General features: G+C 43.2%; 2 protein-coding genes across 4 annotated transcripts in view; both read right to left on the bottom strand.

Annotated features, from left to right (window-relative positions):
• The window catches only part of EFNB2 (ephrin B2), a 44,850-nt gene extending 36,953 nt beyond the window's left edge, over positions 1 to 7,897 (bottom strand). For both annotated transcript variants that reach the window (XM_051809111.1, XM_051809109.1), the window contains exon 1: positions 7,146 to 7,897. In XM_051809111.1, the coding sequence (XP_051665071.1) occupies positions 7,146 to 7,273 (128 nt within the window). In that variant the 5' untranslated portion in view covers positions 7,274 to 7,897. The remainder of the gene's footprint in view (positions 1 to 7,145) is intronic.
• Positions 7,898 to 14,236: 6,339 nt separating this feature from the next.
• Positions 14,237 to 24,762, bottom strand: ARGLU1 (arginine and glutamate rich 1). 2 transcript variants are annotated; one of them, XM_051809106.1, is made up of 4 exons: positions 24,150 to 24,758; positions 19,891 to 20,116; positions 17,469 to 17,552; positions 14,237 to 16,247 (listed from the first exon to the last, which is right to left on the bottom strand). In XM_051809106.1, the coding sequence occupies exons 1-4, from the start codon at positions 24,503 to 24,505 to the stop codon at positions 16,083 to 16,085; spliced, it is 831 nt and encodes a 276-aa protein (XP_051665066.1). In that variant the 5' UTR covers positions 24,506 to 24,758; the 3' UTR covers positions 14,237 to 16,082. The 2 variants fall into 2 exon arrangements, with proteins under 2 accessions (XP_051665066.1, XP_051665067.1); XM_051809107.1 differs by lacking the exon at positions 14,237 to 16,247 and having other exon boundaries at positions 17,473 to 18,037; positions 24,150 to 24,762.
• Between the last annotated feature and the right edge of the window lie 354 nt (positions 24,763 to 25,116).

Raw genomic sequence — 25,116 nt, 5'->3', positions numbered from 1 at the left:
TGCTTGGATGTGACCGGCCTGTAAATTAGATGAGGGTGCCCCTGAGCTTTGGAGAATTTCAGCAAATGAATTGGATCTTTTGATATAGATTTGTGAAGGTTAAGTTGCAAGACAGGAAACCTATCTGAGCGCTTCAGGCCCCCTGTATTCTGCCAATCTGTCTGGCTCCCTATATGCACTTGTTTATTTTTCATTTGTTAAATCACATCAGCATCAGCAGCTAGACATCGAGCTCTGGAGTTCCCTTTTCAGTCAGAATTGTGAAGATTTCCAGCATACCATCGGGTAGGATAAGAATGATAGATTCAAGCATGTAATTAACATCTTTATATTAAAAAAAGAAAAAAAAAAACAAATCAAAACAGAAAAAAAACCAACCCACTTTAGAAGTGTCCGAGCCACTGCCAAACAAACAGCATGAATTCCATTTTGCCAAGCTCATCCCAGGCTCACTCCCACTAAAGAAAGACAACTGTTATTGTAGGCTTCGGTGTTTTTTCCTCTTGTGTCTAGACTGTGCCTAACAAATGCTGAGTGCTTTCTTTCCCCCCTTAGCAGACGAATGAGCAGGCAATAAAGTAGGTATTTCTCATTTGAATCGTACCGCTGATTTGCAATGTAATACTGACTTTAAGTTGAGAGTGTTCAGGGTTGTCAGCTGGGTAGAAAAGCAGGTATTAACTATTTATAAAGCTCTTTAAAAGAAAAGGCAAGAAAAACCAAATCCAAGTAGCTGCACTAGGAGAGGTTTTTTACTACCTTTATAGCTGCAGATTGCTTAAAATAAATGACAAAACATAGCTAAATTGTCTGCAGGCTGAACTCAAGAGGCCGACAGCAAACTCATCCCAGTGATTGTAAACTGGGGGGGAAGAGGCAGATGTTTATCTCATTCATTTCTAGATTTCAGCCTGCCTTTCGAAAATAAACATCACCAAGAGACTGAGCCAGATCCATTTGGTTATCTGCAGCCTGACTGGTAAATAAGAATGGATGCTGTTTTGTTTGTGGTGATTTTGTTTTGTGTTTTTTTTCTTTTATATTTTTGCAGGACGGGAAACACAAGAGATTCTCTCAACTATCACCTGGCCAAGGCACAGACAATGCAGCATGTTTATCTTTGCTGCTCCCACGGAGGGTGAGATGGAGACCACAGACTGAAACAGCTGAAATCAAAAGGTCTTTGTTTTCTTTCCAGATAACCCCAATCCCACCTATCCCCTCTGCTGTCTATGCCTTGCCAGCATGCTACTGCCCGAAGCCCTAATGGATGAAGGCAACAAACCCCAAGCGCAGCTAATTCTTCAGAAAGGCTGCTGCTAGGGCAGGAGTTAAAAAGGAAAATCTTCCACACCTCACAACTGCAGCCATCTCAAGTTTTAATCGGCCCCCATCTCAGCAAAAAGGAGTAAATGAAATCTATCTTTACCATATTATACACCACCAATGAGCAAGAACTGAGCAGCTTTTCTTCACCGCTTCAACCACCCCAAGCCACAAGTAGGCCTTTCATACTTCCTAATCCCGGCCCCCAAGTTTTGTGCAGTTCTCACATAATACCTTACAGCCCGGAGCAAGGCCCTTAGTTTATAACACTCCTTTCAGAGACGTGTCATTTCTAACATCAAGCTAATCTATATGTTGCCATGGCACCACCCTTTATCTGCCTTTACATCTTATGAACTGCATGGATTTACCACATTATTTTTATCTGAAAGACAGAAAATGGTGGTTTTATTGCCATACAATCAGATTACTGCTGCTAGTTTCTCTATGCCTTTTTACCATACTTCAATCAAAAGGGATCAGTTTCTTTATACTCTGCCCTTGATTTACATTACATCTGTAAAGACCTAGTCTGGGTTGTAATCCCCTTATTAACTATGACCAGGGTTGATTTGCCTAAAAATAAAAGCAAATTGTGTCAGACCTTTTCACTTTGTTTTTGATTCGGAACTACAAAATGGATTACTAAAGAAATCTTCAGAGTTCACACGGCTGGTATAGTACTGAATTTAAAATGAGAATTAAACAAGTTAAACATGGGAGCTGTGTCAACGGTTTACATTTACCATCATGGGAGAAAGGCTGAACTGCATTTGTCTTTGTGTTCTCTGGCTTTAAAGAGACAATGAAGCCACAGGAGTTTTTTTCCAAGCTCTTCTAACACTGTCTATTTGCCATCCTCCCTTCCTCTGCTTTTTCATGCAACTCCCCCATAAACTCTTCTCCCTCCCTGCTCCCTCCCTACCCTCCCAAAAAAACCTCCCCTCCCCCAAGACAACAATGTGCTGGTTAAAAGTCTATATTCAGTGGCACTGAGTATTTTAATCAAAATATTTCAAGCAGTTTAACATTCCTATGTAAGTTTCCACAACGCCTCACAAAGAATGAGCTCATAAGGAAATCCATGTAGATGTATGATAAATGACCAGAAAAACAGGTTTCTTTATGTCAGCAGCCAAGGCAGACAGACATTAGGCAAACATGAATAACATTTTAATCACTATTTTTTCCTCAGAAGAACACTTTCTTCTCATTTGCAACAAGCAATTTCAAGTACTGCAGGTTTGCACTGACACATGAAGACCAAATCCTCAAAAAAAAAAAAAAAAAAAAGTCCCCAAAGCAGGCCTGCCTGTGGCTGCTGCTCAGGGCTGAAAGGCCTGTCTTTGCCAGCGTGTCACAGCAGTCACCTCAGCTCCTCTGCTGCTGACTTCCCATGACGGGAACCTTGGCCGAATTTGAAATGATCCAGAGCGTCACACCTCGAGCAATGTGATCTCCTCACAATAAAACAGGGAAGAGAAAAAAAGGGGAAAAAAAAAAGGGGGGGAGGGTGGCATTCTTGTGTGTGGGAAGAGGGAGAACTTAAGTGATTTTAGCATGACTTTTAGTCACTGCCTCTCCAAAAGCAATTACTTCATTAAACAAAGTGAAATAACGTAGCACAGCTTACAGATAACATGCTTTAAGATAATTACTATAAATAATATAGCAATTATACTGCATATAAAAAAGGCTGGAGAAAATAATGCGCTAAAGAAATCAGCCTTCAGTTTATTCTGAATTAATTTTGCTAATTCACTTGTGCTTCAGAGACCTGGCTACAAATGCCAGAGATATCAAATGAACTGGAAGCCACCTCTCGCTCCTTCTCTTAGCATGCCAAGTGTCAATAGCTATGTTTTGGGTACAATTTAGGAGCACGTGTTTAAATCATTTTAATCTTCCACTCCTGTTTCTTCAGCTTGAAGCTGTAATTGCTGAGGTTAGAAAGTGCGGTCCCACAGCACAAGAGTCCCAAATAAATTCTTGTCTAGCTGTGAGGCTCCCAAACATGTTGTGAGATATCGTTTTAGCAAGCTCTTTGTGCTCTGGCTGGCTAGCCCAGTCCTGTGAAACAAGGGCTGTCCATTACCTACAGTTTATCATCCTGACAAAATGTGAGGAATGTGGATGTGAAAGCACTAACAATTCCACCCCTGGTGCTTTCTCCCTTTTTTCTCTCTGTATTAAAACCGACAAGATTAACCCAAATGCAAACTGCAGAGCATAGTTCAAGGGGCTATTCAATCCGCAGTGAATGTGCATTTGTTTACCTACAAAAATAAGAATTTCAGATACAATGAAAAGCAGACTCGTCTATATGCTACTGAATAGAACATTTAACAGGGTCATCAATTGTAGTTTATTTTATCAGTTTCTGACATGTTAGCATTCATTCAGAGGCGGGCTGTGAAACATCCCATATATAACTGGTTATCAGAGGGAGAGAAAAACAGCTATATAACCTAACTTAATCAGTGTCAAAGGCACCACTTGTGAGGATAACCTTCCACATGTCTTAAGAAGAACCGCCCTGCTTGCCGGCCTATAGCACACAGGGAATAATGACACTTAGACATAAGCGATGCTTTTTTGAATGAGATTCCTGTACTGCTTCACAAAAAGGCACCCCATAACACTACATGCGGCCCTACGTATCAAAGGCAGTGCTGAGCCCTTGTGAGGTGAAACTGAGGTAACCCGTGCTATCTGCATACATTGTTTGTCTTGGTAGAAACAACACAGGTAGAAAGTCCCCCCTTAAAAAGTGGTAACAGGAGTTAAAGCTACAGAGTATTTTTTCCTCAGTGTTTTCAGGATCAGGAGATCCGAAGTTCTTCAGATGGTAAGTCTGTAAAGTCTACCAAGACCATCTGCAACAATGATGTTTAACCTCTCAAGTAATAAAGTCACAGGTATAATTATTATATGGAGGTCACTTCAACCTCGTGATTTGGCCAAGGCAATAAAACAGATCTCTAAAAAGAAGGGGGGGAACAAGGGAGGGAGCTCTGTATTCAAATAGCTACCGCGTGCTCTCCATCCCAGCCACCTGCTAGAAATTATAACCTCTAGACTTCAGTGCAAAACCAATTCAGTTTATACATTCACCTTAACATAAAATTTATTATTTCATACTATATATTAACCTGACTAACAACTTCTGCCAGCATTTAATTGCCTACCTGTTCAGCAGATTTATGTGTTGAGGCTTTCAATAGAGTTAAATGCACTGCTTCCCTGAATAAATTAAACAGCACCAAAGATAGTTATTATTTCAAACCTAGAAAGGAGCTTTATTATTATACCATGCCAAGATCTATTCAGCAGCTTTACTTCTCAACCTAACATGCAGCCTGAATCCAGAGTAAGGACAATCTCATCTAAGGAGAAATTATTCAGTATCCTTCAGGCAAACAACTGTGAGAAGAATTAGTAAGAAATCCTGCTCTGAGAAGTGGAGCTGCCTTACCGGCAGCAATATCAGGAATGCATTTGTAAGCCTCCTCAAACTCCAGGCCTCCAAGTGGCCTATAAATCACTAGCCCCAGCAATTGAAAAGACTAATTTTAATAGTGTACTTCTTCACTGTGGTGATTAAGCCTCAATGAATCACTCAAGAAAATTCAATTACATCAGCAACACAACCTATTTTTAAACGTGCATTTAAGTTGAAAAAGTAATTAGATATTATCATTAGATCTACCATTAACAACATTCAAACCTTTTTTGTAATCAAACAGTTTAGAATTAACTAAATGGAAACACAAATCGTGTTTGATAAAGGAAGCATATCCCCAGGCTCTGTAAGATGGGTTGAATTCAGCTGCCCGGATACTTTCGTTTCACTGATAGGTAATAAAAGCGATCAAGGTAAGTTAAAAAAAGCGAAAGCAGGTTGGGGCTGGCGGAGGAGAGCTCAGAGCAGCCGGCTCTTCTGCTTTGGAAGAGTGACCTCTGTAGGCATAAACACAGCGAAGGCTGGGATGCAAAAGCCTTCACTTTCCTCCAAGGCCGAGCCAAGGCTGTTTTCCACCAGCACAGCAGGCCCACTCCTGCAATGTAACCCCGGCTCGCAGCCTTTGCCTTTCGAGAGCCTAAAGAGCCTTATAAAGCCCGCTTTACAACCAGCCAGGCCGCTTTATTCTCTGATGTGATGCCGTGTCTTTCTTAAGTCAAAGAAAGGCTTTAGCTATGTAGCATCATGTAAGTGCTGAGCCAGTGACTGGAGCTAAAGTTTATTTTAACAGGCTTCCCACCTGGTGCATATATAAAATGAGCATTTGTCAATTAATGTTATAAATAAAGACACCGAATTGAGCAGTCCACAGCGTTCCTGGTGTTTTTTAAGAAATATCAGAAAAACTACTCGGTAAAAAAGACTTGCAGAAATAAAGCAACTATTCACACTATTAAAAAAAAAAATACATGCAGAAATCTGTAGCGATTTTTTTCCTTCAGTGAAAACAACAGGAGATAATGATGCCTGTAAGGCAAGGCTACTTGATAAACTTGAGATGCTAGTTCCAATTCAAACTTTGAAATCTTCAACAAACTCCTGGAGATCCTGCCACCTACGCAGAATTAATCCTCGATCCAGGAAATACTCCATTCATTCTTGTCTCATCACCACCTAACACTTCCTGTACAAAGTCCCCTGGGAAAACAAGATGTGTACTCACTGGACTTAATGGGAACTTCTAAATTCAATTAACCCACTGCATATGGTTTGATTTTAAATATCTATAATTAAGCCAGTGCATATGGTTTGATTTTAAATATCTATAATTGAAGATAGAGCATGCGTTTAAAGAAATTATTTTAACCCACTTCTGGTGTTGCATCACTGCTTTAAAACTCCCTAAACGCATTACAGACTACTTCTTTTTACTGTGATTTCTGTTTTCTGAACTAGTGGTTATAATCACAAAAGTTCAAAAGATCTCACAATTGTACAGAGTCAACTTCCACTTTGTATGTCAAAAATTCAAGGGGACAAAAGACTAGCAGAATTAGCTTTTCATTACTGCCTCAGACTTCTTTTTAGAAGGACGGCCCACTTTCCAGAATTTCCTCTTTCCAATAGCAATAATTTTGTATGTTTAAGTAAAGAGGATTTTTTTTAAGGATACGCTTCTATTTTAAGAGTGTGCTTTAACAGTGAAGTCCTGGGAACGCATGTACGTCTTTGCCTGGGTTTGTTAATGAAGAATGACACTAAATGGTTGTGTGATGGGTAATGCTTAGTTCATTACTCACTGACATGTGCCTTGATACCATCAACTCCACAACCAAATTTAGCCCTGTTATAAGCAGATGTAACTTCGCTGGAGTCAATGGGATGAGTTTGCATCTGCAGACGGAGAAGTTGAAGAGTATCACCTTTTCCTGGCGGCCCAGGGCAGGCAGCTCGGCTCCTCCGGCCTCCGCCGCTGCTCTAGCCCGGGCGAGCCCGGACCCCGCCCGCAGGTCTCAGCCTGCTACCGCCGCCCCACTCTCCATCCCGCTCCCGGTCCACTGCCCCCTCCCGTCGTGGCCAGCCCCCCTTCCCGGGGCCCTCCTGCCGGGGACAAGGGGCGACGGGGCGCTCCGCCGCCACACGGAACCCTCCCCCTGGGGAGGGCCGGATCCTGCTGCCAGCCCTGGCCAGAGTCCCCTGCAGCCGCTGCTCATCGCTGCTGCACCCACCCTGTCCCCGCGTCTCCAGGCAGCCGCGGCCGGTCTGCCGCACTGTCCAGTCCCTCCCCCGCACACGGCCGCGGAGGACAGCGCCGGCCCCCAGGGAGACGGCGGACGGGAGCGGGATGGAAACTTACTTGGGGTTGGAGGAATTCCAATATATGGGGTCTAAAACGATGGACCGCGCCAGTGCAGTTCTGCATAAAACCATCACGGCTCCCCAGCAGTACTTCCAGGCGGAGGCATCTCGCCTCCGCGCTGCCATGGTCGCAGGCGGCACCGAGTCCCTCCCCAGAGCCTCGCCAACTCCGCCGTGCGCCTTCCCCCGCACCTGAGCGGCAACAGTAGGGTGGGTGCCCGGTATCCCAACAGCTGGGACGATTAATAGGGAATAATAATAATAAAATAAAAAAATCACAAGCTAAGAGTCGACGATGTACTTGGCGAGAGCTGCAAGCAGATCTACTGAGTCATGTATGCCACTCGCATGTAGGAATATCTCCTGTGAGGTAAGATCCAAGCTACCTCCGAAGTAATAACAAAAAAATTCAAACGCCTCAGTTCTTCCTCTTACAGGGGGTCTCCCGGCTGCCTTGGAAGATGCCACTCAAACTGCCAACTCCCATTTGAATCCAGAGCGCCATACGCGTTCACAGTGTCTTAAGGCTCGCGTGAAAAGGAGTAGGGAATTAAAAAAAAAAACCAGGGTAAAACAAACGGTGGTAGGAGAAATAAAGGGGTGAAGGAAAAGGACACAGCTTCGGCGGGAGGCTCCTCCTGCGTGTCTCTCACTGCTCCCCGCAGTTTACAATCCGCAGGACGCTAGCCCGGGCTGTTTCGGGGAGCTCGGAAACACCCACGAGTCAATAAATCCACTCCGAGTCAGCTTCCCCGGTCCCAGGGAGGCGCATCCACAGGGCTCCGGCTTCCCCGGGGAGCAGCACTGCTGTCCTTGTCGCCGGCAAAAACCACGGAGCGTAGCAAGGAAAGAAAGAGGAACGGATAACAGTAAATAATTAAAAAAAAATAAAAATATGGGCGGCGGGGGGTCGCAGCGTCAAATCGTCCCTCTCCCCCGTTGCGCGATCTGCAGTGCGCGCCGCGGCGGCCGACCGACGGAGGACGAGGATCGCCGAGCGCGGGACTTGCGCCGCCACGCAGCCCCACCGCGGAGGAGAAGGGAGGGAGCGAGAGGAGAGGAGCGGCGCCAGCCACGGCCGTTCCCACCGCGGCGCCTCCAACCCGCGATATCGCCGCTCCGCTCCCCTGCTGTTGCTGCTGCTGCTGCCGTCACCCCTGCCGCCTCGGCGAGTTCCCGGCGCAGAAGCGCGGCCGGCGGCAGCGCGCCGCCGTAGCCATATAAGCGCGGCCCCGCCGCCCCGCCGCCGCCGCTCATAGGGCCGCCACCGGGCCGCCGCGCTGGTTGGGCGCCGCGCCTGTCACTTACCGCGGCGGCGGCGGGCGGGGCCGCGCCGGGCCCGGCCGAGCGGGGCCGCCAGGTAACACCCCCTGGCCCCGCCACGCCGCGCCGCGGGCGGCCGGAATGACTGGGGAGCCCACTGGCTCTTAGTCATGCCAAGGTGGTGCGGGACGGACGGCGGGCCCACGCGGGGCGAAACCGGAGGAGGGGGGGGAAGACATTAAATAAGCATTAAAAACCAGTCTTTGCTAAAACTGTTCCTCCAGTACAGTGCGGTTTATAGAGCGGGGAGCAGCGGCAAGGCCAGGGAGTACGGGGCTCCCCCGCACCCCGCCCGCCGGTGCGGGCGCAGCGCCCCGGGGGAGCGCGGCTGCCGGCGCTGCGCGAGGAAGTACCGGGCCGTGTCCCCGTGGGCGCGGAGCTCCCCCCGCAACTTTCTGCGGGTTCCCTGCCGGGGAGGAGGGCAGGGGGTGCTCCCGCGCTCGGTCCCCACTGGCCCTTCCCCTGGTTTCTGGGAGTTTCCAAAGTTTGTCTGGTTGCGCGACAATTAGCCACAGGCCGTCACTAAATAAAGAGGAATCGGACACGCGGAGCCCCTCAAAGGGATGCGGAGCGGCGGGCAATGCGGGGCTCTGGGGCCGGGTGCGGGTTCCCTCGCCTTTCCCTGGCGATCGCTCAGCACTTCTTTCCTCCCCTCCAGAGTTCAGCGGGAAGGGTTCGGACCCAGATCTTCGCGTATCCCAACGGCACGACACCTGGCCCTTTTATTTCATTCTATCATTAATTTCTGGCCAGAGCGAGCTACCTGCGAGCAGCGCGGGAGATGCTTCCCCTGCGGCCCCGCAGGTCCCCCGAGGGGTGCGGAGGGCGCCGGGGGGTCACGGCGGCCCCCGCGGGTGCTCCATGCGCCGCGCTCGGAGCCCGACGCGCGGCGACTCCTGCGGCTCTTCCACGGGCCCACAGCTCCCACTAGCGGCCAGCCGCTGCCCTCTGCGGGGGGAGTGGTGCCCCCGGCTGTGCCCCTCCGCTGCTCCCCCGCGTCCTGCCCGGCCCGCCGCCTACGCCGTTCCCCCGCACAAGCCGCCGTGTAAGGTGAAACGGGGCGGCGGTACGGCGGCACCGGGCTGGGCAGGCAGCACACGCGAGGGGTCCGCAACAAGAGCTGTACCGAGGTTAAACACGGGTTGTGTAATGTAATAGTCGCTCCTGTGAAATTAAGGGAGTTACCGAATTTCTTCCAGTGGTGATTCCTTGCCAAAATAGTATCTGCAGAAAGGATTAAAAATTAAATCCCAGGAAATTACGACGTTGTTTCTGTTATTATCTTACCTTTTAGTCGAGGCACGCAAAGAACATGCTACCAAAGACCCTAAAAAGAGCCAATTTCGCATAATTTTATTCCCGAAAAAATACGGGCATTCACCTAAAAATCGGCTTCGTGGGGGTGCTTGTCCGGCTTTTAGACGAACGCCAAGAAGCTCTTATAAGGAAAACAACTGGCACTGTAATTTACTTCTCGGATCAATTTTGGAAGCCAATGTTCTCTTTCCACCTCTTTAACTAAACCAGTGTTTCAGCCTGGCGGAGCCCGCTCTTTTCGCTCGCAACAGACGGGAAAGAAATTTGAGGTGCTCTCGAAGCCCCATAGATTTTGTGTTGTGTTTGGTAGTTCTCTAATGAAATCTACCACCTAAGGAAACAAGGAAATCAGTTTGCTTTTCACACAAAACATCGAATACGTTTTAAGTAAACTGCTTAATTAAATTTAATTTGCAGTGAGGAAGGAATTGCAGATCCGGCAACGCAATTTGGTGGAAAAGGAGCTGATTCCCGGGACGGAAACTTAGCGCTCAAGTGGGAAACAGAGCTTGGGTATCTATGCACTACAAGGGGCATCAAAGGAGAGCTTCGCCAGTGAGGGGAGGAATTTACTTAATTATTAAACTTTTAAACAAATGTGTGGTGTGTTGCCGGTCGTGAGACAATGTAAACACGGAGCCCGATAAATGCTTCCAGCAACAGAGACGTGTAAAATAGGTCTACCTGAGTTTTGTGATACTGCTGGTTCTGTTTGTTTAGATGCAAAAGGTTAGGAGCGGTGTTTTGTAAAAGCTGTGAGTAAACTGTGACCTCTAACTCTCCGTATCCTTGCTTTAAGTAAACCAGAGGAAATGAAGAGCCTTGGTATTGTCTGAAAATATCCTCCAGTATCTAAATATATCACACGACGCCTATTGTCCAGCGGCTAATCATTTTACGCAAATACAGCTGTTTTACTACCGTCCGTCATCCTACCGATGCACACTCTAAGTGTATAATAAACTGCGTTAATAAAATCACTTTTGAGTAAGAACTGAGAGAAAAAGGACACTTTATCTCCGAGATAACCTAAGCATCGAAGATTAAGACATCCAAAGAAATGGGGTCTCGGTAGCTACTCCACCCAGGTCACCCTTTTTGGCCAAGAGACCGGTCCCTGCGGCTGGGGTCGGGCCGGGGGGCCGTTTCAGTGCCGCGGAGGTACTTACGGGTGAGAGCAGGACCGGGCCGGACCAAGAGGCGGGGGGCGGGCCGGAGCAGGCGGCGCTCGGAGGGGCCGCGGCGGCGCGAAGCCCCCGGGCAGTCGCGCTGCGACCGCGCTCCCCGCCTGCTCCCCGAACCCTGCGCCCGCTGCATCGGCCTCCAACATTCCCGTCTCGCCTCCGAGAAGCAGCAGGGATCGCCTCGGACACGGGGGAAACGTGAGAGTAGAGGATGGGGACGGGAGTTTTAAAGCAAAAAAGATGACAGATGTTCGGAAGTTAGAAATCTGCTTCGGCCTCGTCTTCTCTGAGGGCTATTTCAGGAGGAGGTTCCGGCAGACATTTCGGGTTTCGCAGGGAACGGGGTTTCCTGACATACGAACTCGCAGGAGACAGGCTGCTGGGGGAAATCCTGCCGCGGCCGTAGGAACGGCACCGCGGTTCCCCGGCGCCCGGGCGGTCCGGCTCCGCGGGAGAGGATGGACACACGAATGGACAGACGGATGGATGGATGGATGGATGGATGGATGAGTACGGCCAGCGAGCAGGTGAGACCCACCTATCCCTTTCCTTCACTGAAAAACTGGGAGTCTGTCGTTTGCATCGCTTAAATTTCCTGTACCTCAGCCAGGCTTAAAACAAAAATTCGGGTTTATCGCTGAATAACCCTTTTCGCCTTTTTTTAGATAGTGATGCAGCCAATAATTACATAGACATTTGCTCTGGTCCTACGAAATCCATAATAAAAGGCAGCTAATCTGAATGGGATCAGGATTGGGCCCACAATCCCTGATTCTCTTTTAAACATCAGTCTAAACATCGGCAATGAGAATATATGGGACATGAATCTTTTTATGAAGTGGAAAAGCTCACCATGATCAATCATTACTTAAAAATGTACCAATTTTAAAAGTCGAAAATATATAACTTAATGGATACAATTACTGTTACATTTAATAAAGAGAAATGATCATAACTGATGCTTACTGACTTAAATGGATTCTTTATCATTTGTCCAAAGGGCAAGCGTGCCAGATACTTGAAACAGCTCTTAATATATCATTCACACCACAACAATGCATTTTCTGCACTTATGGTAAATACATATCTAGATGTTAATTTGCCTTCTCCAGGTCTATTTTATAACTGCAATTTTGGTTAACCATAGCTTCTTAGAAAATGAGCTTGGCTCCTCCTAAATACAACCAATAGAATTCAAGCAGCCTTATAAAAATCAGAAACGAAGTTTGTACACCCTAACCATGCATTTTAATTGACTTATTTTTATACCAATCCTCAGTACCACTTTGCAAAAACAAAAATATTTACATTATTTTGTGGTTTGTAATATGAGTGGTAGTAAAAAGGACCTGGGATCAAGCTTCCACACACCCATCCCTTTATTATAAAAGGGGGTTCATGTCCTGTTGAGCAGAGCTGACGCTGAATCAGCATAACCCTTGATTCTAAGTGTCAGTCCGGGGAGAATGATCGGAAGCATGAGGTTGTTTCGTACAGAAACATCAAGAGGCTCAGCACTCTTCAGCGGGCTAGCAAAAGGGTAGGATAGGGAGATGGAGATAACCCTGAAATGCATGTTTGGTGGCACCAGCATGAGAACGGAATAGAGATACGTGAAAGTCATGGTTCAACTCCAGCCGACTAGCCTGTCAGTCCGAAACCATACCAAACCAGGCACTTCAACCATATCCTCCTGCCTTGGAAATGAGCCTTAGGCACACAGGCAGCTCCACAGTTCTCTTCTGAAGTCAATCCCCTGTGTAACACAGCCTGGAAGGTGTTTATTAACTTGAATTTCACCTGCACTTGCACCAAGATCCTGCAATGACAGAGTTAAGATCCCAAATGCTCTGAAAATGCTTAATGAGACACTGCATGCAGTTTAAAGTGAATAACCAACACCTCCACATTTGGTGTACGACCAAAAAATGGCACATGTTAATGGCATCACAAAGGGGATTACCAGCTTCAGAAGGGAAATAGAGAGGTTGAGGTGTATGAGATGGCACAAAGCTAAAGAGAAAAGGAGAGACATCAAAGGTAAATCCTTCTTTTTCAAGACAAGATAGCAATGGATGAACTGTTGATACTTTAGTGAGATTATACGTAGATATGCTGTTGCTTGGCAGTTTAGATATCTCAACGACCTAACTGTCTCTGCTGTGCTAAGTGTCAAGGACTCCATCCCTCCAATACATTTCACAGCAGTCAGCTTTCCATTTGTACTTGGAAAAACAATGATAAACAAACATGGGAATTAGCAAATTGCCAAAGTAAGAGCACATGTTTAGCATGCTACTCTAAGGCCTTCCATGCTCCTGCCTTTGCCAGACAGATGCACTGTTCAGTATTAAAAATAATTATCCAGGACATTTACGAGCAGGGCTTAGGGAAACTAAGATCTCTTCTGTTATAAGGGAAATGAATACTGCTCAAGGTAGGTGGCAACAAAAATGCCTACTGGCGTCCCTGGGTGAGTCAACAACACACAAAACCCCAGAACAAACTAAAAACTGTCTAACCAAAATTTGAAGTTGAAACTTCAAACTGTAATGGAATAAAAATAAACACCCAACACATTCACCAATAGCAGTTTCTCTAGGTAGGCCAATATCCTCTTGAAGATGCATGCACGGAGCTCACAGTTTAAACACCACATAAATGTCAGCCTAAACAGGCATGAAGTTCCATGGGAATATAAGAACATGCCAAGTTCTCCAATCAAATGTCAATTTATCCCCCTCCCAAACTGTGCACACCTCTACTTTCCTAGAAATCAGTATCCCTGAAGTCCTACAATAATTTTAAAAAGAAAGAAAACCGCAGTGCAATGCAAATGTAACATTTGCCCACACTGAACCTACAAAGAACTATCTCAGAAACACAGAATGCTTTAGGACAGCAGAGACAGAGATTCCATCAACTGAACTTCTACCCCAACAGAGGAAAAAAAAAAACCAAAAAAAAAAAAGCAAAACCAAAAACCTAGCTGTTATTTGAGGGCAGGGGAAAGACAAACAGGTATGAAATGGGAAAAGGCAGAATGGGCAATCTCATTAGGAATGAACATTTTGTCCAAGAAAGCCCTAGAGGTGAGACTGAAAATAACCTTGTAACGTCTAAGCCTACACAATGTTATATGTGGAGAACAAAAGTTGCTATTTAGCAGCAAATTATGTGATGCAGAACAAAATGCTCGATACCACAGCTGCACACATGATTACTTAGCTTCTTGCTTTTAGAAGAGGAAATGAAACTGCATAGGTCTGTTTTGAGTATTGACTTTTAATAGCTTGTTTCTCATAAGGGAACAGGGGATGTTTTCTGTTTTAGAAATACAGGTATCAGTTGATCTTTAAATACAGCCTGCTCCTGCCAACAGGTCACGTACATGATTTATTTGGCTTCAGCTTTTGTTTTTATGCATTAAGCAACTTTTAACCTTCTTTTGTAATACAATATATAGGCAAATTTAAGTACAATAATAGTGTAGGTATTTTACCGTCTTCACATTTTCTTGACATGCTGGACAAAGTGATACACATCAGTCTATCCCCCAAGCCCCAGTTTCATACAAAGCATGTTGAATACTGCTTTCAGTGGCACACTCAACTTGCTCCCACATTTAATTTGCCAAATCTACAGAAACAGACCCTTTGGGAATATCAGGAACTACTTCCGACTTTGTCCAGTGACATTCAAATGCTTAGGCAACTATTGGTAACTTTCATTTTATGGTTACTACAGATGTTGCACGCTGACAGGAAAAGAAAGTTTTAGAACTGGACAAGCTATAGTAATCCAGGTTTTGGTAGAAGAATTATATACAAAAAGGGGATTTATATATAGTTTTCAATCTCTAGTTTCATTTTTCAAAATAAAACCTGTATATATAAATGGATAATATTCAAGATCTGTATATGAATAACAGTTGCTTTCTGGCTAAAACAATATATTTAGACAGAGTCTCACTTTCTGTTTGTCACTTCAAGTATACTAGCCAGTCCAGTCCTTTGGGAGAAAAAACTTCCATTTTTAAATCCTTGAGGATCCATCAGATTCATTATTTGGTAATGACCTTAACTTATACAATATACTATATTATGAGGTGAACTGAAGGGGATTAGATATCGAAGTACCGGTCTGAGTGCAGTAAGCCGAACAGCCGTTTAAACATGATACTACAGCTGAAATAAGTCTCTGTCAGAATAAAAACCAACATTCATAAAAACAGCAGAAGCCATCAAAAACATTCACAACTGCAGGGATTTTTTTACCGTGTGTAATTTTGCATTATAAGTAGGAGAAGCCACAATAGTTTAAAGCAAAATTTAAAAAAATACCACTATAGTCTTGAATTTAATAATGTGAATTGTCACTCTTATAGCTGTTTATAGAAGTGTACTAAAAAAATTTACTTAAACATATGAATTTAAGACTTTCACTTTATTCAGCAAATTGGTTTATTTACACAATGGGGAACGCTGGTTGAATGCTGTCAATGTAATAAAAACAAATCTAACAGAGACAATACTGCTCTCTATGTATTCATAGCAGAAATGACAAACTATTTCCTTACCTGTATCAGGAACATCAAGCGCAACAACGGGACAGTATCATAGGACACTGATTTAACAATAAACCGCAGAGGTCCAGTAATACTATGGCAATTTACTCATGTATTTACTGACTTCAAAAAAAAACATTAAAAGTCAGCAATACCCAGTATAAAGTTCTGTCAATTATCAGAGTCAAACTCTGACTAGTAGGTCAGTAAAACCTTATTAGATCATCCACAATTCATGAAGTGACATGACTTGCTTCAGATCACCAATACAGAAACAAAATTCGTGAAAACAGATTATGCTCTAAAAGGCAATGATGATCTGATAAGGGTTTAACTTAATGGAAATTTAAAAAAAAATAAGAATTGCAGAGCACAGCCCCTATTAGAACAAGCTAACTTTCCAACTTTCAAAAAAGACAAAAAAAAATTGAGAAGAAAAAAAAACCAAAAACACTTCAACATGAAGCTACCATACAAAGTTTTTTTTGTTTTCCTTTTTTTGTTTTTTTTTTTTTTTTTTCTTTTAGGAGTTCAGAGTTGAAATTTAATCCTGGCTTTTTAGGGAGAAGGACAGTTTTGGCCTAGACTTTCCTTTGCCCAGGATAATTTTTTGCTCTTCCTTTTGCTGACGTTGTCTCTCTTGTTCTAGTTTCATCCTCTCCTCATGAATCTTTCTTTGTTCTTCAACAATTTTCAATTGTTCTTCAGCCTATGTAAGAAAATGATAAAATTTAGGCCAGCATATTTTGTAGTCATAAAAGCAATTTACAAGTCCGTATTAACTTCCAAACAGGTCCAATCCTGCATAGGTATGTAAGCAGTTCTGCCTGAGCTAGATGCCATAGTTGGTTTCAGTGAAACTATTTATAAAATGGTTATTTGAATTGAGTTTATAAGAAACATTGAGAACTTTCTACAGCTAATGTATTGAAATCTTGAGTGCTTACATGTCGTATTTTTCAGCACTGCTGTGCAAACAACACTTTATATTTAATTAAGGAAGACAACAGATATCTAAAGATATCCCGACATGTAAAATGCAGGCACAATGAAGTAACACATCTTCAAGCAGAGGTCTCCCTGCTCCAAAACCCATCTAAAAACCCCTCCTAATCCAAGCCCATCTTTACTTGATTTGTAACTAGTCAGTCCTTACACTGACCAATAGTTCTTACAGCTCTTCCAGTGGTCTTCTAAAGGTGCTTATTTTGTTCATTACATCAGTTCATACTTTAAATTTTCTTTATGTCCTGTTTTGACCATATAAGGTTGAGAAAAGGGTAAAACAGAAAGAGATCTAAAGCAGGTGTAGTTCAAGCAAAGAGTTTTAAGAAGCCTCCTTTTTACATGAAAGAGGTGTAATTACCTGGGCAATTGAAGCTGATAGAGTTCAATTAGGACTTAGAAGACGCTTAGTTTGGCTTATCATCAAATGATTAGAATCAGATCAATCCTATTAAATATTTTCATGTGGCAGGCACCTGATTAAATGGTCTCGAAGACCAACATATGCTAGACTTTTCTAACTTAGACATCTTAAGCTTATGCTGAAAGTCCCTTTCAGCACTTCTACATCAACATTATACTCAACTCAAATCCAGTTTGTACTTGTCCTGCTCAATGAAACAGAATTAGTCATTTGAAGCTGAACATGTCTGCAAACTTACTTCAACCTTCCCCATGAGCTATAGTTAAAACAGACTTTTTAAATTCTGAAGGCAGCGATTTCCCTCTAAATTAACAGCATCAGAACTATAGTGTTACTGCTAAGGATCTGGTCTTTTATGCTCAGGGGAAGGAGAGCAATGCTACTGATACAACCAGCAATAGGTAAGTTAAACTCTAGAAAGCGTGGATTTGTTCAACTGTGTTTCAAATCTAGCAGACACCTGTATTTCCCTACAAAATGGTTATCTACATCTTCACATACCAGTTTAGCTTGTGCTTCTGCAATTTTTCGATTATTCTCTTCCAGTATTCGCTCTAGTTCCTCACGCTTTGCACGCTCTTCTTCCTAAAGGGGAGGACAGGGCAAGATGTTAGTAAAGTAAAATATTCATTTCTGCATGTTCACTAATCTTTCTCAGAATTCTTTTGTGAACTGACTTAAAGTGGCAGCTTTACAGCCACCTATTTTGTCTCACAATGGTAAACTGTGCAGCCACTAAAACTGGTTTCTACTACTCAATTTAAATCATCCCGCCCAGTCCAAACAGCAACCAACTAAACCCTCCCTAATCATAGAATCCTGACAATTTATTACTAGAATTTTAATATCACACAAATCAACAAGGACAACTACAAAAACTGGATAGTATTTACCAAATTAAAAAGTAATATAGAAAATATAAATAAAGTGAATAGTTTGTCTCACCAATTAAGTATACCTACGTATTCTTTACCTATACTCCTTTAATCAGCATTAAAAGTTGAATATTTACTGTCTTGTCCAGTGTCCTGCAGAGTGTGCTCCTCGGCTGCCATACGCGCCAGCTTCCTCTTTAAAATGATTTGTACTGTTAGCTTGGCAATACCTGCATCAGCAGCTCAACCATTTATAAAGAAACAACATACAAGGAAGGCTGAGCTGAGGAATGCAGATGTTTATGGTAAGAAGGAACAAAAATATGTAAATCATTCCTAAGGCAAACAATTAATAAGAAAAATACATTTACTGTTAGTGAAAAATACAAATGGTAATCCATACTTCATGGAGCTATGGGCTTCTTTCATGGGGAGAATGGACTTAACATTCAGTATTTTGACAATTTTAAGACAGCTGAAACTGTCGTTTGCAGTATGAACTTGGAATTCAGGAGTCCAGGGAAGGCAAGATCAGGAAATAAAGCCTTGTAATTGTTGTTTTCTTGGTGAATTTTATGGAACTCTGTTATGCAACTCAAATATGAAGACTGCGTGAAAGTTTTTGAGGTGTTTCAGTTCACATAATATATATCCAAATTATTTTAATATTTGGAGAATTTAAAGTTAGCCAGAGGTTTGTGTCTGTGTAAGAAAAAAAAGTTAATACGAACAAAGCAAGCATATGAAAACTTCTTACTATGACTAGTAACGAGCTACTAGCTAGCACACTTCACTCCAGGCATGGAGGTTTATGTTACAAAGAACTGATGAGACTTCTCCACATGATATTGACAATAGCAAAAATACTTTTTAAAAAGAGTCATCCATCTGATCACATGAAAATCTCTATCTATATATGAAGAATTTTCTGACTATGAACATGAAAATTCAATGTAAACTCTTTCATATTAAAGTCTGAATTTGCAAAAAAAGTATAATTTAATATTTTTAATATTTACTGTAACTCAGCATTCCATTTGTTTTCATTTAATTAAGTGATACTGTGTAACTGACAAGTCACATTTAGTATGAGGGGAAAGCTGCATTGCTACTGTCTCTCCTTCTGTAAGCCAATCAAAATATTAATTTAAAATAAACTGTGTAGGAGTTAGAGAATGAAAAAAGCATTCAACACTTATGACTATTTAGCACAGGTTTCCTTTACAGTTTGAAGTTTGTTTTGAAACTTTTGGATCCTGGAATGATTGGTGCAGGCAGGCATCAAAGCCTTTAGTAGCAAATTACTGTCTCACAGAAAGACATTTTCAGCTTCTGCTCCAGCTGCTGATTAAAAAAAAAAAACAAAACAAAAAAATCCAAAAACCCAAGTCACACGTTCAGCTTGACTTCAGACAAGGGCAACCTGCTCTTTTATAACTTCTAGGGAGAAAAAAAGGAGTTGTTAGTAGTTATTAAGAATGGGTATAATGATTTGGACAGAGATCCTTCATGAAGACGTGAATGGGCTTATGCTCGAAGTCCCAGAATTAGTCCAATGTATGCTCAAGGAAAATGTTCATTTTAAAATGAAGAATAAGAAACCTATTTGTTAAAGACAGGTACTGCAGATCACTGCTGGACCCTGCTTTTTGCCTGACTGAAGGCAAAAGCCTCTTACAGTCTAGGTAAACAAAATGAAACAAATGAAGGATACATAATTACAGGTTTTTCAATACCCTTCCCCAAAAATGAAAGGACTGCTGATAAATCCTGCAGCCATGGCAAAAGTTTCAAACAATTCTGAAATATGTAGGTCAGTTCCATTAGAAATCAAGTATCCTTGTTCAGGTTTTAGGAGAATAACTGTTTAAATATCAGTGAGCTCCTCTGAATAGGCTAGAAATTAAGTTTCGCAGCAATGCAAGTTTATATGAGAAGGGAATTAGATTTGCTGTATTCCATCTCTTTCTGAACCGAACAGGAGGCACAAACCAACACTGAAAGTTTTGCCATGGACTGTCTCTACTTTCCAAACGACCGAGCGTTACCTCTCTGGCTTTTTGTGCTGCAAGTTCAGCTTGTCGCTGTCGCTCGAGTTCTTCGAGCAACTGTTTTTCCATGATGCGCTTAGCCTCCTCCACCCTGCGGAGAACCTCTCGCTCAATTTCATCCTTTCTTTTCTCCAACTCTTCTTCTACACGTTTAGCCACAAGTTCTTCCACTCTTCGAGCAGTTTCTTCCTCTACGAGTTTCTCTTCAATTTCTTGTTGACGACTACAAAATGCAAACATGAGGATTACCTTTTTAATCAATAAAGAATGTTTGCACTGAAACGAACTCCTTCAATACCCAGCATCAGCCACGCTACTAAATAACTTTTGAAAAGTTTATATCTTATACACAAACTATATACATAAAGAATATTTTGACCTACATTTAAAGAAAGTGAATATTCAGGCAATCAGTGTTCCTACTACAGGGAATCCATTCAGCCCATACCATACTTAGCATCTCTATATATACTAACAGACTAAGATTAAGAATACCTAATCATACTACTTCTTCATCATAATTAGGGGGGAAAAAGGGAAAAAATCCAAACCAACAAATAACACCCCCTCAAAATACAAAACAACAACCACACCCCCCCCCCCAAATCCAAATCCCACCCAACTTTGACTATCCTTAGGACTTCAAATGGTCTCAATTTTCAGCCATGTGTAGCAATAACATCCTGTAAAATCTTGCCTTATAGTTACCACCTCAGAGGTACCAAACTCATCACTAATAACTTAAAATAGAAGACAGAAGAAATAAAATTTGTGATTTGAATATTTTAACTAGAATTCCAGTGGTATAGCTGTAATCTAGTTATCCAATCATTTACCTATCAAATTTTGAGTACCTCAGCTCTCCTCAAGATTTTTAATGCAGCACTCTGTTCCTACTGTAATTATCCAAAATAAATTATACCAATACCAAGTGCTAAATAAATCCTTGTGAACTACAGCTTTCCATGTTCTGAGTTTTGGAAACATTTTTAAACATCTTGTCTTTATTTTTGTTTAGCAGCAGTGTTATCACTTAGCCTGACTGCTGTTTTAAGTTTTCATTAAGGATACAAAGAGTTTAGCTAGATTTGCAGTTTAATTACCAAATGTAGGAAAAAAAATTCCAGGTAGTAATCACTAGTACAACACAGCAATTACATATCCAAAGATGAACAGTGAATACTGTATAGCTGTATTTTACATAGTGCTATTTATCTGGAATTATTACAGGCTTTGCGGAGAAGACTGTTGCTTTTAAACTTGACATTTAACTTCCATTTTAAGTATTCCGTGAAGTACAGAACAATCTTATAAAACTTATCTTCTGGATTGTTAGTGACAAAAATGCATGATTTAGAATAACAACTGCAATTGCAATATCTTCATATCCTGTCATTTTCATAACGCTTCCATTTTCCTATCTCATTTGGAAAACCTTTCCTAATCTATCTTATTTGGAAAACAACTAATTTAAAAAAAAAAAAAAGAGTTGCAGGATTTACCAACTTTTAGATTTCCCAAGATACAATTTCCAAAGATGTACCTTGGGAAATGATGAAGTATGGACTACTGATCTAGATAGGCATGGGAAATACAGAGCTGAAAGGCTCCCAATTCCCCCTTTTCATTTGTCATCTTTTCAGAAGTGTACTCAAGTAAGTTAACTTCAGTAAAAAATTCTGGAATGCTCAACTCAATCATTTGGCCTGAGAACACAAATTTTATTCTTACATTCCTCAAGAGACAGCCATCTTACCTGGGGGCACATTAGGCCAGTATTCACTTTTCCAAAATAGACATAAAATACCTTGAGGTGACTTTTTCAGAAAAAAAAAAAGACAACAAAAGGCAAACAAAAAACCTAGACCACTATCACCATCCAGAAAAATACAACACCCCCATTCTGATACAGCACTATCTCTGCCAAGCCACAACCCTTTCTGGACAATTTTTTAAACATCCTTTATATACTAAATATTCTTTTATTTTAAAAGGTTTTCATTTCTTCTTACAAGGTTTTATTCAGCAACGAGTACTCTCACTGTCCTTTACCAATACTGCTTAGCGTACCTAAGAGGATGTTCTAGAGAAAGAAACTGTCAGAAAGTTCATATTCTCGTGTTTTATTCAACTATCATAGCTTTATGTTTAACATTGGGAAATCCAGAACAAAAGTTAATTAATTGAATAAAGATAGTGCATAGTTACAAAAATACCCATGACATTCATGTCTGAAATAAATTCTCAAATATCCTCAGCAATGGATGATGTACTCATTGTGTCTGCAAACATTTCGTTCTTCTCACCCCAACAAATTTCATTTAAATTTATTAAACCAATCAAATGTGTTTTTTAACACTTATAGGCAATGATAATATTACAATGCCTTTGATCTCATCAAGGAAATTAAATTATAAACACAGATATAAATCTCAATGATTTATTCTGTAGTTTATACTATTTTTTTTAATCACACGAACTTACAGTATTTCATACAGAGGTATAACTTTATCATCCTGGCCTACTGATGATTCCAGAACAAAAGATAAGTCATTAAATTAAAAAAGTATTTTTAGTATGATCCATTTCCTTCTTGAAGACTAATTTTATGAAATCTGCAGAAAAGAAACCACTTATATGTCAGCAAATTTCTGAGGGGAAAAAGTCATACGTGCAAGGCCTTTATAGAAAATGAGCATTATAGGAAAGAACAGAAGTTAGGCTACGCACTAAGATTTGAACAGACACGAGAAGAAGAAAGTCACTTTCAATATATGAACTGTCCCTAGTTTATTCAGTCAGCAAGAAAGTATTTCTTTCCTTCACTAATATGAGTCTACACTAACATACGTAACGCAATTTACAGATGACTTACTCAAATACCATACTTTTCTACTGTATTAGGTTTTACTGCTTTTTCTTTTTAAAATTAAAGGGTATTCCAGAAGTATGAAAATTTCATGCCCAATCTTTTCCAACACTGATTCTTCCTCAAAAGTCTACTATTCTGTAGCAAATATCGCTCAAATGTCATATTCCTCCTACACAGACTTCATGAGCATTTTAAAATTTCAAAACTAACTTAAATAGAAAATGTACTTACATATGAACTAAACCAGCTGTGAAACACTAAAATAAACTATTCACTATATTCTCAAATTGTTAAGCACATTCCAATTCATCACTGAAGATACGGAATGGATGGAATATTTTTTTAATTTAGGTACTGAATAAAATTATAAACCACAAAATTAGGATCAGTATCTCCAAACCCTTCAATTTTAACCTGTGTTTGTGTTACAATGGAAGCTTTTGACAACATTGCTGTCAAAATCTCAAGTTAGTAAAGGAGATTATCAACAAACAAACACGAAAGTGATAACTCGGGCTCACTCAGCCTTCTGAACGTCAACTAATATTTCATGAGAACGATAGTGCTGAAATAAAACTCAAAGTTCCACCTGAGAATTAACAGGAGTACTTGACTTCACTCATATAAACAAGTGCTATTTCTGGTCTAGGTGGTCCAATGAGCAAGGGTAGCATTCGAAGAAGAATCAGCTGATCACAACTGTTCAAACCATTCTCCTCTGTGCTGCTTAAAGGTCTGTTTCATAACTTATTATGCTGCTAAACATCAGTGCATACCCAACGTTTATTAAAACAGAATTTATCTCAGCAGACTCAACAAATAGCCACACTCCCCACAACGTAAACTGAAAAGGGACAAGGTTTCAAACCTGTCACTGTCCCATTTGCCAAGAAAATAATCCCTCAGTGTTAATATAATAGCTTCACAGTGCTTCTTGAAACCCTCAACCGAGCAACTCCAGATGTCTCCGCTCGACGCACAAGAAGCCCCACGCCAGGGCGGGGAGGGGCGGGCGGTGCAGCACAAAGCCTCGGGCGCCGCGGCCTCGCCGCACAGGGAAGTTTGGGAGCAGCGCAGGAGCGAGAGCAGCGCCGGCGGATGGGAAGCGGCAGAGCCGGCGCTGGGGAGGCGGCGTGCGGGGGGCTCGCCCCCGAGTGGGCGGCTCCGAACGCACCTGAGGGAGCCGGGCTTTGGGAAAGGGGCGGATGGCGGGAAAACCGGCTCTCATTAGGCCTCAGCGAAGGCCCGAACGCCTGTACCCCAGCGGCAGGCGGCCCTGTCGCAGGAGGAAGGCGCGGAGAGAAAGGCACCAGGGCACAGACCACCCTCCTTCGTTCCCCATCCCTCACTGCCCCCTCGCCCCCGGCCCAGGCCCGGAGCTCACATTTTCCGCTGCCGCTCGAACTCCGCTTTTTTCTCCTCCTCCTCCCGCTTCTGCTTTTCGTCCAGGCTGCTGCGCTTGCTCACCGTGCGCCCGAAGATGTCGATGCGGTCTGGGGGGGAGGAGGCGCGGTCGCGGTCCCGCTCCCGGTCGCGGCGGGAGGAGGGGGCCGTGTTGGAGCGCGAGCGGGACCGGGACTCCCGGCGCCGGTTCCGCTTGCTCTCCCGGGACTTGGAGCGCTTACGCGCCCGCTCCTTTTCCCGGGAGCGAGACCGCGATCGGCTCCGGTTCTTCTTGTTGTGCTTGGAGCTCTTGGTGTGCTTAGAGCGGGACGAGCTCCGACTGCGGGACCGACCCATCCCGGCGGAGAGGAGAGGCCGCGCCGACGACCGCTCGACCACCCCCGCCCCTTTCGCTAGCGGCGCCCGGGAGAGGTGCGAGGAGGCTCTGCACGCATCAGCGCCCCCCGATATAGCCCCTCGTCCTGTCCCTTCCCTCCGCTTTGAGCTGCAAGGAGAAGGAACAGGCCCCAGAAGCAGGAGCAAGTCCGGACGCGGCCAAGATGGCGGCCCTAGCTCAGCAGCGACTCTCCTTTCCCGCCCCACAATACACCGCTCCGCGATCGAGCCGCTCCCCCTCTTCCGCCGCCTCCGGCGATGCGGCGGAGAAGCCCGAGAGCACTCGACAATGTTCGGCAGCCAATGGGAAGCGCCGCTCGGACGGGGCGCCCCGGCCGGCCGGTCCTTTGGGCCGCGGGGCGCCCGGTGTGGTTGTGTGGGCAACCCGCGGGCAGCGCGGCCGAACCCCGAGCGGGGCACTGACATCTTTTTCTTTAGCTGATTTTCTTTTTTTTTTTTTTTTTCGGTCTGGTGGATTTTTTTGCTTTGACATAGGGGACACAAGGAATCTATTAGGAAGTTATGAAAAAACAGTTAGCACCCTCTCCCCCCCCCCCCCCGAATTGTGAAAA

Source organism: Manacus candei, unplaced genomic scaffold (assembly GCF_025592945.1).
Source record: "Manacus candei isolate 608988 ecotype Guabito, Panama unplaced genomic scaffold, ASM2559294v1 h1tg000075l, whole genome shotgun sequence".
Taxonomy (NCBI): Eukaryota; Metazoa; Chordata; class Aves; order Passeriformes; family Pipridae; genus Manacus; species Manacus candei.
This window is presented reverse-complemented; position numbering and strand designations above follow the sequence as displayed.